This window comes from Protopterus annectens, chromosome 5.part1, assembly GCF_019279795.1.
Source record: "Protopterus annectens isolate FY-2018-M chromosome 5.part1, PAN1.0, whole genome shotgun sequence".
Taxonomy (NCBI): Eukaryota; Metazoa; Chordata; order Ceratodontiformes; family Protopteridae; genus Protopterus; species Protopterus annectens.
Genome location: NC_056736.1, coordinates 513235753 through 513255385, shown reverse-complemented (window position 1 = coordinate 513255385; position 19633 = coordinate 513235753). Strand labels below are relative to the sequence as shown.

At 42.7% G+C, this 19633-nt stretch overlaps 1 protein-coding gene across 1 annotated transcript in view; it reads left to right on the top strand.

Moving 5' to 3' along the window:
* PIGA (phosphatidylinositol glycan anchor biosynthesis class A) overlaps positions 1-19336 on the top strand; it is a 404235-nt gene extending 384899 nt beyond the window's left edge. Inside the window, exon 6 of the mRNA XM_044073130.1 lies at positions 18468-19336. Coding sequence (XP_043929065.1) covers positions 18468-18752 — 285 coding nt within the window. The 3' untranslated portion in view covers positions 18753-19336. The remainder of the gene's footprint in view (positions 1-18467) is intronic.
* Positions 19337-19633: the final 297 nt, after the last annotated feature.

Below are 19633 nucleotides of genomic sequence, written 5' to 3'. Positions count from 1 at the left end.
AACTGTAAAACAAATTAATCCTGAAGGACCTTCTTAAGACGCCCTTTTCGGAGGCTCTTTCTGCGTGGAAGGGTTCTGTCCATCCTATGAACGAAAAGAAAAGACCACATTCTCTACCCTCTTCACCTTCTGGTGATTTGGACAAGCCTACAAAGTTAAAAATACCTAAAGTGTCTTCAGAGCCGAAGCCAGCCTCTTCAACAATAACCTCAGTTCCATTACCTACACTGATGTCGTCGGCACTTATTTTGGCACCAATATTGTCTACTGCACCGTCTCTTCCCAAGTTGTAGATTGCTTCAGCCTCTTCGGTACCGAGTGCCACCACGGCACCGAGCATATCTTCGGTGCCCATGATTAGGACCCCACCGGTATCACAGCCTCCAGTAACTACTTCCACAACCCATTTTGGTACCCAGTGTTTTTACTGCACCGAGTCTGTCTGTGGTACCCATGTCTGTAATAGACGTTCCACTGCTCCCTGTCTCCAAACTCGAGACAGTGGTGCCATTGGACACCATAACACAGACACAATACTCCCCTTTGGTGGATCCCTTCCTGTGACAGATATATAGCCCCTTCTGTGAGTGACCAGTAGATCCACCAGGAGCCTTTCTGAACATGATGTGGTGCGCTTTGTGGACCAGCTGCTTGACAGCCAGGGAGATTCCTGCACCCTCTAAGATCCATCCTTCTGTCAGACATGGGAATATTTCTTCACGGACTCCATCCTACTCTCCTCCTTTGACCTCCTTGCAGGTTTCAAAGTCTTCTATTCCAATGCCTCTTTCGGTCCCCACTACTTTGGTGCCACTACTGGATCTCACTGTGGCACTGGAATTGACTCTTTGGCCTATGGTTCCTTTGGAGCCATGTCTTTCTCAAGTTCAAGGTTGGGCTGTGGGCTCTTCGGTGCTGAGTATGGTCCCGAGCGTGTCTACAGCTCCATCCATGTTGCCAGGAGTTCTTTCGGCACTGAGTCTTCTTGAGGCTTCTCTCTCGGGAGCGGGTTTGGCAGAGTGGGCAATGACCTCGGTTCAGTGGTTGCCCCTCTCTGTACTGGGCTCCCATCCCTCTTCGAGTGGACCTGCTTTCCAGGTGATGGAGAGAGCACTTGCTTCTGGAAGCAAACCACCGGCGTCAAAACCCCACACGTCCCTTCCCCCTGAGCTGCAGCTGTCACAAGCCACCAATTTGGAACAGCGGGCACGAGAGCCTCAGGAAGCCCTATTGCAGGCCACCCCTTCTTCCAAGTCCTCCTCAAAAGTGCCCACTGAAGAGGTGCCAAGGAAGATGTTGTGCAAGAAGAAGCACATAGACTCCCCGGAGGAGTGTCTCACAGAGGATATGGATTATGTTGAAGGGGAAGAGTCCCCTCGGTCACACCCTGAAGATGTCTCCTTTGCAGACATCCTTGACATGTTGAAACAGAGGGGTGATTGGAAGCCCAACAACCCTTCCTCCGAGGAGTCGGTCTGTGCCCATCCATCTACCTCTTGGGTGATCCTGCCTGCAGACGAACTAGTCCAGCTCTTGGTGCAGCACGTCTAGAAGAATCCTGACTCCGTTGAGCTGATCCCTCAGAGACCAGATAAAATTCTATCACCCCCTCACCCCCCGAGGAGAGCACACATTGCTCTAAAGGTTTACCAGTAGATGCTATGGTGGTGGTGTCGGCCAAGAAAAAGGAGCTTGCTTAAGAGAGCCAGACTGTTCATCCACTCAGCAGGGAGCCCCGGGCAGTGGACAGAATGGGGAAGCGAGTTTTTGCTTCATTGACCTATGCCATATGGTCCTTGAACTGTTTGGCACATTTTATGAGGCTCCAAAGAGACTTAATCTCTGAACTCTCTGGAACTCTATCAGGACATTTGTCTGATGAGGTCAGTGACAAAGTTGCCTCTCAGCTTGCAGCCCTGGAATCCATCTCTAACTTGTCAATGAGGTTAATATCCCATGCAACCGAAGGGGTGGCAAGAGCTGTGGGTTCAGGAGTAGTTATGAGATGCCACGCCTGGATGTGCCTTTGCGATTTCATGGACCCTTTTAAGTCTTCATTCCTGAATGCTCCAGTTGAAGCATCTTCCCTGTTTGGCCCAAAAGTGAAGGACACTCTAGCCAGGTGTGAGAAAGACGGTAAGACTCTGTCTAGCAGTATGCTTTTCCACCCCCAGCGTTCCTTCTCCAGGAATCAGAGGAGTGGAAAGTTGTGGCAAAAGACGTGTCAGGGTCCTTTTTGTGACACACGTGGTGAGTTCACCCCCAGGGGCAGAGGGGGTAACTCTTCCGGAAGACACCCCTACCAAGGCAGAGGGGGCCCATGTAACCAGGAATCCAGAGATTCTTTCTCTGGGCAGTCTTACCAGCCCTTCTGAAGAACAGCCGGATTGCTTTTCTCTGGAAGCAGTCAGGGGACGTTTCTCTCTGCCCCACACTGCCTGGCTATCTATAACTACCGATGATTGTGTGCAGAAGAAGATAGCCAGAGGTTATCACATCCCCTTCATCTCTTACCCAAAGCCACCAAGACGAATCCCTGACTTCCCCCCTAATCAAAGGGAAGAAGCAGCTCTAGAAATAAAAAAGCTGTGTCAAAAGAGTCATCCAAGCAGCCCCACCAGACCAATGCGGGACCGGATTCTACTCAAGGTTCTTTTTGGTGCCAAAAAAAGACAGGGGACTGGAGACAGATTTTGGAACTCAGCATTTTAAACAAGTTTATCACCTAAACGAAATTCCAGATGGTCCACGGTTCAGTCCATTCTCCCTTTTTTTGGGAACAGTGATTGGATGTGCTCCATGGACCTTCAGGATGCATATTACCACATCAAAATGGACAAATGCTCCAGGAGGTTGCTTTGCTTCTGGCTGGGAGCCGATCACTACCAATTTCGTGCCCTGCTTTTCGGACTCTCTACAGCCCCCAGAGTGTTCACCAAATGCATGGCGGTAGTAACAGCTCACTTGCGACTGCAAGGATTCCGGGTGTTTCCATATTTAGACGAATGGCTCCTTACTGCCCCCACCAAGCATCTACTAGTAATGACCCCTGAAATACACTCTTTCCCTGGCAAAACTTTTGGGAATTACAATAAATTGGGAGAAATCCAACCTGACCCCGACCCAGTCCATAAAGTTCATAGAAGCAATATACAATACGCGCTCCTGTGTAGTCTCTGTCCTGGACCCCAGATTACAAAGACTGAGGCTTTAACTCCAGGTGATGCTCTGTCAAAACAAGGTTTCAGCACAGGAGGTCCTCCAGCTCCTAGGTTCGATGGCAGCTTCTATACCAGTGGTGCCTCTTGCAAAACTTCACATGAGACTCCTTCAGTGGCTTCTGCTATCTCAGTGGTACCCAAATCATCACCCTTTGTCCTTTCAGATTCGGATAACCAATCGTTGCAAACAAGACCTACTTTGGTGAATGAGGCCAAAAACAGAGCTTTGGAGCCACCCCTTCCATCCTCCTCAGCCCACAACCACTGTGACCATGGATGCTTCCCTGATAGGGTGGAGGGGGGGCATTTTCTGGGAATGTCTGTCCAAGGCACGTGGTCCACAATAGAGGCCAACCTGCATATCAGTGTTCTGGAACTATGGGCAGTGCTTTTAGCATTGCAAGCATTCCAGCCTGTTCTTCCTTCTGGGACAATTGTCATCCAATCAGGCAAGTCAATAGTCTGGTATATCAGCAAGCAAGGAGGAACCAAGTCATATCCCCTATGTCGAGAGGTCATGAGAATTTGGCAATGGGTGATAGCTTCCAATCGCTTTCTGATAGCAATGCGTAGTCCCAGGGATTCCAACATGATTGGAGACAAACTGAGCAGATGTATTCTCCTGCCTCATGAGTGGTCCCTCAGTCTGTCCATAGCGACAAAAATTTTCAACCGTTAGGGCCAGCCTTGCTGTGACCTATTCGCCTCTCCATCAAACCCCAAATGCAGCAACTATTTTGCCCTAATTCCCCTGCAGGGGGAGTCCCTGAGGGATGGTCTTACCCACGATTGGCCCATGGGACTTCTGTATGCTTACCCTCCCATCCCTCTGATTCCCCAATTCTTGAAGAAAGCTCTCTGATTGAAATGCAAAGTGATCTTCATAGCTCCTTATTGGCCTCGACAAGTGTGGTTCCCCTTTCTCCTGCCTCACCTTCTATGCCAATCGTGGATTCTGGATCCAACTCCAGACCTGATCTCTCACCCGAACTTAACCAGTCTTAAGCTGACAACTTGGTTTCTCTACTTCTGCTGATCGCCAGGCAGAATAACCTTTCCTCCCAGTACATGATATTATTCTGGCCTCCCACAAGCCATTCTTTAGAAAACTTTACCTTGACAAATGGAAGAGATTTTCAATCTGGTCTAAGCAGAGAAAACTAGATCCGTACTCAGTCCCACTTACTATAGTACTACATTATTTATCAAATTTCTTTGAAAAAGGTGCTGCAGTTTCTACTTTACGAGTCCATCTAGCTGCTATTTCAAACTTCCATAATGGTTTTGGGAATTCTTGTTTGATTTCATATGGTCTATGCAAAACCTTCCTAAAAGGAGTCCGACATATCAGACTTCCATTTAAACTACCTGTTGAACCATGGAACCTCACATTAGTCCTACATTCCTTGACACAACCCCCCCTTTGAACCTGCAGCGACTTGTGACATCAAGTTGTTATGCTGGAAGTCTCTTTTTCCGGTGGCCATCATGTTAGCTAGGCGAATTTCTGAGCTCCATGCTCTATGCATAAAATGTCCCAATTTAATCTTCCACAAGGACAGAGTATCACTCCGGACAAGCCCTTCCTTTCTCCCTAAAGTAAATTCGGATTTCTCCATTAATCAGACTATTGACCTTCCAGTTTTTTTCCCCGAATTTTTCTAATAAAGGAGAGTACTGTCTGCATTTATTGGACGTGCATAGACAGTTGAGATTCTATCTGGATAGGACATAAACAATGCACAAATCAGATCAACTGTTTATTTCTTTTTCTGGCCCTAAAATGGGAAAGTCTGTGTCTATTGTGACCCTTTCCAAATTGCTCAGAAATTGTATACTTTTCATTTATCATCATGAGAAAACACCTATACCACAGAAAATCAAGGCTCACTCCGCTAGATCTATTGCTACTTCTGTGGCGTTCCATTCTAGAACTTCTTTGGATGATATTTGTGCAGCAGAAACATGGGCTAATTCTCATACCTTTATAACCCATTACACATTAGATTTTGTCTCTAGAGGGAGAGCTTCCTTTTGCTCAATGGTGCTCAGGAATATTCTTCCATAAGGGCCACCCAAGTGACACAAGGTAGGGGACTCTGTCCCATCAGTGATGAATGAAGATTAATAACATCAGATAAAGAAGTTATGTCTTACCATAATGTTCCATCTGTGTTGTTGATCTTTTTGCATTCATCACGTCCCTCCCTGTTTCCCCCTCCAAAGGTTCCTGGGGGATGCTTTGGGTACAAGTGCTGAGTTAGGGCACTTGCGTAGAAACTGCCTCTGCTTTACTGGTAATGGGCAAACTCAATCTGAGGTAACAGGGAGAAGGGTAGTATGGGTAAAAACTTAGCTTGAGAGTTTTTGGCTGGCGTAAGCTTGGTATAAAGCCAGCTCGGTTCTGAGGATGGAACCGGCATCCCATCAGTGATGAATGAATGAAGATCAACAACACAGATGGAATGTTATGGTAAGACATAACTTCGTTTTTTTTTATGGGGTGTGTGCATTAATTACATAAGCAGACTATTGACATCACAACTGAAAACTAAAATTGAGAAATGCTGCCCTATAACAGAACATGCAGTTTTTCTTCTCTCTTATATAATTAGTTATTAAAATTGTAGTTATTGTCCATTTGCCCTAAGATAACGGTCTTCAGATTTTCTTCACTGAAGTTCATTCTTATGTAATATGTCACTACATTTAGAATGATCATCATGTTTTTGGGGCAAAAACTTTGAGTACACCTTCCTTCAAACCTACCACCTTAGAAAGGACCTTTCCCAGAATAGCTACTGCAGTAATGTAATTCATTACCAACATATATTACTTAACACTAGTCATTTGTTGCTGTGAGACTCTTAGGGGGTTGCTGTTGTAGGTTGTAGGTTTGTACTAGGCTAATTGCCCTTGCGAGCCATTTTAAGCCTACCCAATTATCTCCTGTGAGACTCAAACCCTGCACCTTGTGTTTGTAAGGCAAACACCTTAACCATTAGGCCACCCTCCTAACCCTGTTGATGTGATGATCAGTAGGGGCCATGTTTTTGCTGAATGGTATGATAATACATTTATTTGCGTTTAACTTAAGACCATGACTTTGACACCAGTCATTTGTTGCTTGCTCTGAGACCCTCTTGCAGTATGTTAACATCATTTGATGAGTCAATGACAGCACCCAGCTTACAGTCATCCGGAGACTGGTCATCTACAGGCCCTTTGTCTTTGCCTGGACCTCTAAGTAGATGCCAAACAGTAGGGGTCCCAGGACAGATACCTGGGGACCACCACTAGTGACAGGTCTGCTGTTGGGGGTGGCAGTGCGTATTTTGACCTTGTGGGTCCTATTTGTGAGCCAGTTGGCAACCCACCTGTTGAGATAGGGATGTACGCCAGGTTGTGTTAGCTTTTCGATGATACCCGAGTGGGTAATTGTGTCAAAGGCCTTGGCCAAGTCAAGGTAACCTGTATGTATTGACTTTCCCTCATCCAGGGTCCATCCATCCATTATGGATCTCATAAACAAGGACATAGGGAATCTCCAAGCACTTAACTCCACCCAAATCGGATTAGTCAAGGGTAGATCTTGCCTGTTGAACCTGGCTGACTTCTTTGAGACTGTCAACAAGACCCTGGATGAGGGAAAGTCAATACATACAGGTTACCTTGACTTGGCCAAGGCCTTTGACACAATCACCCACTCGGGTATCATCGAAAAGCTAACACAACCTGGCGTACATCCCTATCTCAACATAATAATACATTGCATGGCTTTACATATCAGACTTGTCAAGCTAATGGGGCAATGGTTTCCTGGGTCAGTAGTGGCACCACCTTTGTGCAAGGGGATGACAATGGCAGTTCTCCACTCTGCTGGATTGAAGCCTGTACTTAGGCTGTGGTTGAATAGGGTGCTGAATGGCAAAGCTAGTTAGGCTGTGGTTGAATAGGGTGCTGAATGGCAAAGCTAGTTCTTGCTGGAGATGGTGCAGAATACAGCCTGGGGTACTATCAGGTCTTATGGAAGCTCTGTTCTTTGCCTTGGATAGGGCCTTTAACACTTGATCTACAGAGATGTGAGGTGGGGGACAAGTATCAGGGACATTGAATGGGCCTTTTGGGGGGAGATAGGGGGTGAAGTTTGCACTGAACCTATCAGCTAGCAGGTTGGCTATGTCAACAGGATCAGTGTAAGTGGTACCATTAAGTACTAATTCGGAACAAACATGGGCTTTGCCATAGAGGTTCCTGACATAACTGAAGAAGACTTTGTGGTTTCCCCTTTGTTTCGGAGGTTAATTTCAATTCATAATTGTCTTTCGAGGTTTTCACTAGTGATCCAGTTTACTTGTTGAGGCTGAGGAGGGAGTTTTTCCAATTTGGAACTTGTTCCTTTTTACCCTTGGACAACAGTTTCTTCCTTTTGTTGTAAAGCCTGTTGATAGAGGATGTCCACCAGACAGGTTTGTGTTTCCTTGAGGATCAGGTTTTAATTCTGTTAGGTATGGCTGAGTCCATGCAGTTGTACAGCCACTTGTATACTGCATTGGCGTACTGTTCAGCATAGTTGTCTGCACCCTTTGAGAGGGGCAGCGGTGCAAAGCTACTGATACCCTCCCTTAAGAGGGTATAGTCAGCTTTTGAGAAGTTTTTTAGCCTGGTTATGGATGGGGGGGGGGGGGGGGGGCAGTTGGGTGGATAGAGACTTTGAATGACTCCTGACAGACTGATGATCAGATCTCACCAGGGAAGAACATACTATGGGAGTGGTGCAGTGGTCACCCATGTTGGTGAGACCCAAGTCCAAAATGTTATCTCCCCTTGTGTAGGATGAAACGTACTGGTTTAGTGCATTAGAAATGATGAAGTCAAGGAATCGGGTGAGTGCACTAGTGCAGGAATAGTTCACCAAGTCTATGGTGGGGTAGTTGAAGTCACCAAGGATCAGGGTGTTAGGGGTTACCTTGATGGAGTCAAGTAGGTCCAGGTAGGAGGAGTGGGTATCCTGAGTCATGGAGGGGGGTCTGTAGCTGGCTATAACTTGGATGGGTGTCTTGCCAACTGTCAGCTGCACCTGGAATAATTCCAGTGCATCATGCTGGCAAACTAGTCTGGAGGTGTGTCTGTCCTTAATGAAGATAGAGACTCCTCCACCCTTAGTCTTTCCAACCTCATTTTGGGGTCAGAAAGTGTGGAATGAGGTATAACCTGGTAAGGCAGGGGTTCTTTCCACAGCCCTGAACCAAGTTTCCGTGACTGCACAGACATTGGCATCTTCCATTGCAAGGAGAGCCACCAGTGAGTGCGTTTTCAGGTAAAGGCTCCTAGCATTAAGCAGCATGACCTTCAATTTGCTTTTTAACAGATCTTTTATCTTGGAAGATTTGTGTGTGTGAGACAGCCTAAAAAAGGCACAATGGGGAGGCAAAAGCCTTGGCCAGGATCTGGAATCCCAGGAGTGATAGGTGGAGGCCATCTCTGGCTAATCATCAAGGCCTGTCAGTCATGTCATTCCAGGCAGACAAATACAGGATCCCCTTGGAAAGACACCAGAAACTAAGCCAATTGTTGAAGTAAGTTATTTTTTGTTGGTATATTGCGGTATCATTCTTTGTGAAGATGGCATGCTGCTTAGGGCTACGGTCATACCTGCATGGGATGGTTTACTATCAAAAGGTGGAATAGAGAATCTTCACAGATAGAAACTTGAAACTGAAAGTTTATATCAGCGAATGCATGGTACATTTGCTAATATAAACTTGAAGAATTGTACACAGATTGTGGTACAGTGCGGTGTGGGAAATTCATCCCTTTACTCACTGTAGTGCGATCTTGGATTTGGACTATATAGTTAGGGGGTGTGGAGGTTGCAAGGGGGCTTGCCCCCCCCTCAAAAACATGATGTTTGGTATAGGAGCTTTCTTTACTTGAGCTCCTATACGGACATCACATAATCTGTTCAGCAACAATATTGAATTTGCCGAATTCGTTCAGCTGATTCGACATTGTGCTGTATTGTACGTTTTGACTTTCATTTTTTTTTTTTTTTTCAGTGTGTCAAACGGAAGATATTTTCCCAATCGACATTTTAATAGTAAACAACCTGGGGCACATACTCTGAGGGCTCAATCATGTCTTTCTTCATATAGTCCAGGGAGGTATGTCTCAAGTTATTCACACCAACATGGACAATGACAGAGTCATACTTATACCTGTTGTGTAGAGACTTGTGTGTTTGTGATATGGCTGATTCTGGCACCTGACAGACAACTGACTGACCTTCTTCTTGTCGAGCCTGGTGAGAGGGACATCAGTGTGTCTCACAGTTTAGCCGGCAGTGACTAGTATGTTTGGTTTATTGTTATGCTTTATGGGCTGCATTGGTTTATTGTTATTGAGGCACTGGTATGTTGTCTGTCATGTTTGTGTTTGATGATGTGTGTGGAATGTTTGTGAGTGTGTTTTTGGGGGTCTGTGTTGTTTAGGTAAGTTTTTATTGAGGACCTTTGCATAGGTGGATGTGTTGTGCTTGGCTATGTGATGTGGGTGGTATGGTGTTTGTTCTGGCGATCTCCTCTTTGTTAGGAGTACTGACTGTGCTGCGAGAGAGGGTCTATATCATATATTAAAAATTCCAAAATATAGTACACCATATGTTCGAACTTGGAATTTTGAATATTGATAACATCGAATGCTCAGAATAGTGAATTTTTTCCTAGGGAAAAAATTTGCTCTTCCGAGAAACATACACACAACACAAGCACACCAAAATAAATAAACCACACACATACAGTTAACAAAACCCAACCCCACACTTACTAAATATCCACTTACCTTAACCCGCATCCTAACCCTAAGGTCCGTAACTATCGCACACATACCCTACGAAACTATACACAAACAAAGAAATGAATGCACACACATACAGTTAACATAACCCAACCGTACACTACACCATACATACATTACTAACTATTCACTTACCTTAACCCGCACCCTAACCCTAAGGTCCGTAACTCTCGTACCACAGTGAAGGAAATAGTGAAGCCACTGAACGGCCCACCGAAATCTTGCCCTAGGTAAGATTTCGATGTTCCGGGGCTTTGCTATTTTCGCCATCCGATGTTGTGGGTGCGATGTTTTTACGTTCGACATTTTACTTCTTCGAAGTTTTGATATAGACCCGCGAGAGAGCATGAATTCCAGGCAGTATATGCATTTTAAAAAAAATTATGGAATAATGTGTAAGCACATCGTCAGAGACCATGTAAAATCTGTAGACTTTGAAGAACTGTGTTGCAAAATGACTCTTTTGTCCCTAAGCCCCCCCCCCCACCCATCCTGGACTTATCTGAAGGCCACTCTCCTCTTCATGGACCAAGCTTCCCCTCTGGGGGCACCGAGATGACCATCTCTGTCCAGTGGGATAGACACTCCTATCCCTTCCTGCCAGAGCCTCAGACACTATTACTTCTAATTGAACCTGGGTCACCTAGGACATAATTAGAACAGTCCAAAACAAATCTGCTAGCAGCTGAAGGTATTTCTTGAAAAAAAAAAAGCAGTACTGTGAATAAATCATGAACAAACCACCATTTGTTTGTGTCATTCGGCTTTTCCCGGTTAGGGGTTGCCACAGCGGAACTCCAGTCCGCTAATGATTGGCAGTAGAGTTTTACGTGCTGGCTTGCCGGGCCTAACGCACAACCTTCAACGAATGAATGCCTGTTCACGCATGTCACCACACAGAAGACGCTCTAACTGAGAATCGAACGGGCAACGTCTAACTGTGAGGCGACAATGCTACCGCAGCACCACCACCGCAGTATGAACTTTTGAAATCCTTTATTAAAATGAACCCTCGATAAAAATCCTTTTCCTTGTGGAAAAGTATATAAAAACACAAAAGGTGCACCATTCAGGATGGATGAGCACTTTCGGGATTTCCCTTCCTCAGATCCTGTTACAACTGAAAAAATGTTCCATTTAGGGAAGGCTTAACCAATCAAGAAGTTTACACAAGCTGACACCTCCAGTGTGAACCAGAGGTAAAACATCCTATCAGGACCTGATAGTAAAATTATGCCCTTCCTAAAATCCAGTCAATGGAAGAACTTCAAATGCGAGTTAAAACATCATCCCATTTTGGTGTGCATTTACTTTCAAATGAACACTGCTCTGCTAGAGCAGATACCAGTCCTCTTTCTTTAGGTAGATTCAAAGAATAATACAACACCTTAGTTAAAAATAAAACAAGATGTAGTAAATTGACACTCTGTTCCAATGAAATAAATCTTGGAGCATAAGAGGCTGTTGTTCACAGTGCATGAACCATAATGAAACAGCCTAAAGCAATCGCAGTGCATGTGTAAGCCAATTCCTTCAGTTCATGCCAATAAAATATTCTATACAAGAAATAGAAAAGAAAGGGGGGAGCAGTGGGGAGGGGGAACGTGATTCTCCTTGATTCAAAGCTAGCTGGAAAAATCATTAACAGGTTTTGGAACGTTTGTTCTTTAGAAAAGGATTTAATGGTCCAGGTTCACGATCGACTCGTAGGTTGATGATCCAATCAATCTCAGCAACTTCAGTACGATTCTGCACATCGCCTCCCCTTTGTTTTCAGGAATTAACTGTAGCACCATAAAATTAAAGGCATGTGCAGGATGCATTTTGGCATGTGCTAAATCATTGGTCTTGTCAAAATGGACAAAGTCACGTATATGGCGAATAATTCTTTCTTTTAATTGGTGATCTGTCTTCCCTATATAAAAGGTGTTGCAATCCTAGCAGTCAGCCACATATATTAAATGCTTGCTATTGCAGTTGGCTCGCACCTTTAAGGAAAAATCTGGTCAGAAACTGGATGGCGAAACAGATTGGAGACATTGATGTACTGGCAAGCCTTGCATTTTCCACATTTAATAGTCCCTTTTCTACCTTCAGTGTATTGAGTTCTTCTGGTAATTCCATCTTTATAACACAAGAGACATTTGATGTTCTTTTTATTTTTGAAGGTAAATCTGGGTACATCTCCCACTATTTTCCTTAGGCTCTGATCTTCCGTTAACACAGGCCAGTATTTCCTTATGATGTCACATACTTGTTGAACATCTGTGGAATAGGTTAGGATGCACCTTATTGGTGGATAATAGTTATTGTACTTGATAACTTTCTCATCATGAGCAAATTGACTGAAAAAATAGGGTCGACCCTTCCTCTTTCTGATGTTCTGTGCATCACAGTTCACATCCCTATTGGAATAACCTCTTCTTTGGAGATGTATTTTAAGTTGCTGAAACTCTTTAAGTTGCTGAAACTCTTTTTGAAATTCATCATCAGCTATGCATAGCCTAGAGATTCTAGTAGCTTGATTTATATATTGCGGGTGACATACCTCTCAACCATACCGAATTACTCATTTTTTACCAAGTTTTGGGGTACAAATGAAGGGGTGCCACGATTCCCGAGTGGTATCCCTTCATTTCTGATTTTTTTCTTTTGGTTTCTTTATTTTTTCGAATATCACGCTGTCGAAGTTGACTTCATCACTTGAACGATGACGTCAGCCCAGTCAGGGCTGTCAGTCGGAATTGAGCTCAAGGAGCTCGCATCGTCATTTCCAGCTGCAAATTCGAGCGGGAAACAGAAGTTTTGGATTTATCACATATACTTGTATTTAACAGCAGTTTAGTTTGGGGGAACGTGAAGTATTGGACTCAAGTAAGGTGTGTGTGTGTGTGTGTGTGTGTGTGTGTGTGTGTGTGTGTGTGTGTGTGTGTGTGTGTGTCTGTGTGTGTGTGTGTGTGTGTGTGTGTGTGTGTGTGTGTGTGTGTGTGTGTGTGTCCCCATGTAATACACCTAGTGGCTAGAGGTATTCAGGCTCAAACCCTGTACCTTTGGTACAGGGTAAAAAGAGCCTAAAGTCCCTAGCCACCACCATTGCTGAGCTTTGTCCAGATTTTTTTGTGCTACGAGTTGAGAACTATGGTGAGAAGTGAACAGAATTTGTATTCCCTCATTATTGGCTTTGTTGTTTGTCCAGGTTTTTTGTGCTAATAGTTGAGAGCTATGGTGAGTGAGAAGTGAGAACTGAATTTGTATCTCCCCATTATTGGCTTTGTCCAGGTTTTTTGTGCTAAGAGGTTGAGAGTTATGGTGAGAAGTGAGAACTGAATTCACTAAATGATGGCCATTACATTTCAGTCTTCCTAATTTTTAGGGAACTGCTGATTTGGCATAGTGGTATGTTGCTCTGACTCTAGTGCATAGGGTCCTGGGTTCAAGACTTGCCAGTGAAATGCATGGTGGTAAGACAACATTTTATTCTAGCAACTTTCCAAAATTATACAAGCAATGTTTAAAATGTGTCCCTGTAAGTCCCTAGCCACCACCACTTGTGAGCTTTGTTCAGTTTTTTGTTCTAAGAGATGAGAGCTATGGTGAGAAGTGAGAACTGAATTTGTATTCCCCCATTATTGGCATTGTTTGTCCAGGTTTGTTGTGCTAAGAGGTTGAGAGCTGTGGTGAGAAGTGAGAACTGAATTCACTAAATGATAGCCATTAAGTTTCAGTATTCATTTTTTTTATGAAACCTCTGATTTGGCATAGTCTTAGGTTGCTCTGACTGTAGTGCATAGGGTCCTGAGTTCAAGACTTGCCAGTGGCATGCGTAGTGGTAGCACATTTTATTCTAGCAGCTTTCCAAAATTATACAAGCAATGTTTAAAATGTGTCCCTGGTTTTTGACCTTTTGCCCCCCCACCAAAAAAAATGAAGTTGAAAATAAGTTCAAGAAGCTGTACAAGATGCCTATGGCTTACACTACTGTCATTCTATTTATAGTATGGGTGTGGAAGTAGACTTCTATGATAGAAATGTTACAAATTGGGCAGTTGTGTCATTATTGGTTCATGCATTTTATTTCATTGCCTATAGTAAAGCCTACTGGAAAAATGTTCAAACAAATTTAAAATACACTCTGTCTAACAAGTGTGCTGTATTATACAAGGAATATAACTTAATAAATTCAGGAAGGTGTATCAAAGAAAAGAACACATGTATGTTTCTTGTTTTGTGTGCAAGGGGCCAATGATTTGAAAACAGACCAAAGATAATCTTTATCCACCAGTGGCCAGATGCATTTTCTTTGGATGTGGTGTGTGGGTTTCAATGCTATTTCAATGAATGTGAGTTTCAAGGGCAGAGAAGTTTTAATGCCAAGTCTGTTTTCATTGTGCGACAGTATTGCTTTGTTCAACAGATATCTTAGTGTTTGTGAATTGTTGTGCTGCAAAATGAAAAAATGAAATCCAAATAATCATTGTAGAAGTAAAGCAGTATGCATGCATTAGTGTTTATGGTAAATGGGGAGAAATTGCCAGGTAATGGGCCATTGGAATGGCTGCAAGGGGACTCTGGTGCCATATTTTGGTTGTCTGTTCTTCAGTTTGCATTTGAAAGTTGGTATCCCACAATTCCACGGGAGTGGGTGGGGTTACATAATTTTATATGCAAATTAGATGTTAATCAGCGTACACATTTGTACCTATTTTTTGTGGGCCTTGTCCAGAATTTTGATGTTTCCAGGTTGAGAGGTATGCTTGGGTGCATGCTATCTTTGTGCAGGAAATGATTCCTCCAAGTTCTCTTCCTGTGAATACTGGTCTCCAGTCATTTATTCCAGCTTTTCACTTTAGGTTGAGTGAATTTGTTATAGATATCAAACAATTTTGGAGGAATGTCTCACTAAAGAATATTTTTGGCAATGAAAAAGTGAAGAATGTCAACGCTTGCCAGCAGAAATAGTATAAAAAAGAGCAACTTTGTGCCAGTAAATCATCCAGCCATTGATCTGTTTGTACATCTATGTGGGAGTGACGTTGCCAACTTAAGACAGCAGCAAACAGGCCAACACTATCATAAATTTAACCACTGTGGAAAGAAAAGATTTACTGGAATTAATGAGAAATTATGACATTGTAGTCAAACCAGCAGACAAATGGGGGGCGCTGGTGGCAATAAACTCGAATTACTACAAGAGAAAGATGGAGGAGATGCTAAGAGACAATAGAACTTACCGAAATATTACTAGGAAAGAGCTTGAAAAAGTAGTTAATGAGGTCAGTAACACCTTGAGTGATAGGCTTGCCACCAGCCTCATCTCTCAAGAACTGTTTGATTTTTTTCAGTACAGCGCATGTTCAGATACCCACTATTAGTGGTTTGCCAAAAGTTCATAAATGTTTAAGTGACCCTCCTCTGCTCCCCATAGTAGCTGGACTTGGTTGGGTCACCAAATCACTTTCTGTATATGTAGAGGACCAACTGAAAAAAAACTTCTACCAGAAGTTAATACCATACTTAGACACTGGAGGCTTTCTGGAGAAACTCTGTGGTAAGATGAAATCATATTCAGATTTCTCCAATTTTATTTTGGTGACCCTAGACATATGAAGTTTGTTTACTGTCATTCCCAACTCATATGGCATTGCAGTTGTCAAACGGTTTGTACAATCTAGATTGACATGTACAGAAAAAAATCTGTCTAATATTAGAAATCATCGTAGAGAATAATGTCTTTACTTATGGAGGCAAGTACTGTTGGCAACAGTGGGGTGTGGCTATGGGCACCCCATGTGCCAATAGTTACTCTAACATTGTGATTGCCCAATGGGAGAAAGAACATGTTTTCAATTAATCCAACCTGTGGGCTACTCATCTGATTTGTTACGGTCAGTTTGTGGATGATATTCTTTTTATCTGGGGAAGGGGATGACATTCAACTAAAATTATTCATAGAATTTTTGAACAGCACGACCACCTTCCTGTTTTTTAAGCACAGTACTCTAAGACAGCTTTTGAGTTTCTCAATATAAAGTTATTTTTACATCCGGATGCAGGACTGGACATCAGTATTCACAGGAAGAGAACTTGGAGGAATCATTACCTGTACAAAGATAGCATGCACCCGAGGCATGTCTTCCACAATATATTTGAAAATCAAGCCACTAGAATCTCTAGGCTATGCACAGCTCATGATGAATTTCAGAAAGTTTCAGCAACTTAAAATACATCTGCAATGTAGAGGTTATTCCAATAGGGATGTGAACTGCGATGCACAAAACATCAGAAAGAGGAAGGGTCGATTATTTTTCCAGTCAATTTGCTCATGATAAGAAAGTTATCACGCACAGTAACTATTGTCCACTATTAAGGTGCATCTTAACCTGTTCCACAGATGTTCGACAAGTATGTGACATCATCAGGAAATATTGGCTTGTGTTATCGGAAGATCAGAGCCTAAGGAAAATAGCGGGAGATGTACCCAGATTTACCTTCAAAAATAAAAAGAACATTAAATGGCTCTTGTGTTATAAAGATGGAATTACCAGAAGAACTTAACACACTGAAAGTAGAAAAGGGACTATTAAATGTGGAAAATGCAAGGCTTGCAAGTACATCAGTGTCTCCAGTCTGTTTCGCTATCCAGTTTCTGGCCAGACCTTTTCCTCAAAGGTGTGAGCCAACTGCAATAGCAAGCAATATATGTGACTGACTGCCAGGATTGCAACGCCTTTTATATAGGGAAGACAGATTGCCAATTTAAAGAAAGAATTCTTTGCCATATAGGTGACATTGCCCATTTGGACAAGACCATTGCTTTAGCACAACATGTCAAAATGCATCCTGCACATGCCTTTAAGTTTATGGTGCAACAATTGATTCCTGAAAACATAAGTGGAGGCGATGTGCAGAATCGTACTGAAGTTGCTGAGATTGATTGGATCATCAACCTTACGAACTGATCATGAACTTGGACTTAATGGTGTGGTACCATTAAAACCTTTTCTAAAGACCAAACGTTTCAAAACCTGTCACTGATTTTTCAAGCTAGCTTTGAATCAAGGAGAATCATGTGCCTCCCACCCTCGCTGCCCCCCCTTTCTTTCCTATTTCTTGTATAGAATATTTTATTGACATGAACTGAGGGAATTGGCTTATACATGCACTGTGATTGCTTTAGGTTGTTTCATTATGGTTCATGCACTGTGAACAACAGCCTCTTATGCGCCAATATTTGTTTCATTGGAACAGTGTCAATTTACATATTGTTTTATTTTTAACTAAAGTGTTGCATTATTCTTTGAATCTATCTTAGGAAAGAGGACTGGTATCTGTTCTAGTAGAGCAGTGTTCATTTGAAAGTAAATGCACACCAAATACAGTGATGTTTTAACTCGCACTTGAAGTTTTTCCATTGACTGGATTTTAGGGAGGTTGTAATTTTACTATCGGGTCCTGATAGGATGTTTTACATCTGGCTCACACTGGAGGTGTCAGCTAATGTAAACGTCTTGATTGGTTAAGCCTTCCTTAAATGGAACATTTTTTTTTCAGTTGTAACAGGATCTGAGGAAGGGAAATCCCGAAAGCGGTTATTCATCCTGAATGGTGCACCTTTTTTGTTTCTATATATTTTTCCACAAAGAAAATGATTTTTATCGAGGGTTCATTTTAATAAAGGATTTCAAGAGTTTTTGGATGTCCATGGTGGTTCGTAGATGATTTATTCACAGTAGGACGTAATTAGGGTTTTATCCTTTGATGCTGCAGCTCTGGCCTAAATTCATGCACACTGTTATCTCACACATCACATGCACACCTACAAGCAGTTTAGCGGATCCCCAATTCACCTAACTGTGTGTTTTTGAGATATGAGAAAAAAACATAACACCTAGTAAAAATCCACCTGAATACTGGGAGGATATGCAAATGCCACATAGAAGAGATCCCTACTAGGATGTAAACGAGAGAACCAGGAACTGTATCTGCACCACGTGTTTATCAAGGCACAGATAGAAATTTGCCCTGACTTATTTTGAATTTCTTTGTGCGCACATCACTCTCACATATACACACACACACACACACACACACACACACACACACACACACACACACACACACACACACACAGTCTGTTTTAGTAAAGTGTTCCTTTTTCTAACGCTGTTGAAGATACTTTTTTTTTCTCTTTACTTATATATCACACTTCTCTATTTACACTTCTAAATTTAAGAATAATTTCTGCATGTTTTCTAGGGGACCCCTAAGTTCTGTGTATAGCTGTTAAATCATACTTTAGACCCGAGACCTTTGAGGGATTATCTTATTAGTTTCTAAGAATTAAAGAAAAAGACTGTGACAGTGTCTAATTTTACTCTTTGTTTTAACTAGGTATATAACAGAGTATCTGAAGAAGTTGTATTGCCAATGGATAAGCGTCTTCATAGACTGATGTCTCACTGTGGTCCTGTGGCTGGATCCATTTTTGCCATAATAGCTGTGCTGGATTACCTGCTGCTTCTGTTCCTTACTTGGTTACTTCCTGACACAAACATTGATATTGCTGTAGATGCCACAGGAACAAATGGAGCATGGACTCGAAGGCATTTTTCTCCACTTGAGAAAAATTTGGAAAGTGACTGTCGTACCTGCTACACAGCTAGGAATTGTCCGTGATAGAGCACCATAAGCCTCCACAGTTTTAAAATTCACATTGCTGCATCAGAATCTCACACACACACAGAGACCTATCAAGGGAGTAATCAATAACATTGCACTGAAACCATACCTTGATGACTCCATTTTGCATCTCCCTGGACTACAAGAGAAGTATGAACTAGGAAAAGCCAACTGAATTGTATAATTTAATATATGAAATGCAGGAAAAAATAAAAATATATAAACAATAATAGAATCACTAAAAAAATCTGATTTGAGTTTTAAGATGACATTTCTACATTCCCCATCCATGTAGTAATTTGTTTGCAAATAGAGAATTTACGTTCCTATAATCTGTTTTGGTAAAGCCCTGTGCTTTTGTAAAGCTATTTCATCATGGCTTTTGTAGAAGTCTTAATTATGTCACATATAAGACTAAAAAATTCTATAAACAGATGCATATAAATTTATAAAAAGTTGTTGTGGCTTGGAGGTACAAAGAACTTAAGGTACTCCATACCTCACCTGCATTGCATAGATGTTCTTCGTGTTTCACTGTTGCAGTCATCACATTTGGGTTATCTGCTTGCAGTAGCCCTCAGTCGGCCTGATTATCAAAGTCTTGGGTCCTGCTTCGGTTGCTGTCTCATCTTCCGTGACGTCATGTAGTCAGGGATATAAAGCATGCAGCCAACGCCATTATCCCAGTCTTTCTTGCCGTGCGGTGCCCGAAGCAGAAGCAGTTTGCAAGTGCCGGTCGTCCGACTCCTGAAATTTTCGTTTTCGAGTTTCAGAACTAAAGTCCTCAACTAAAGGTAAGTACCCCGTTGGAGAAACTTTTTCTTGCTCAAAACCGACGTCAGTAAAAGTCAATAATTGTATTTCTTGTGGAAAACAGA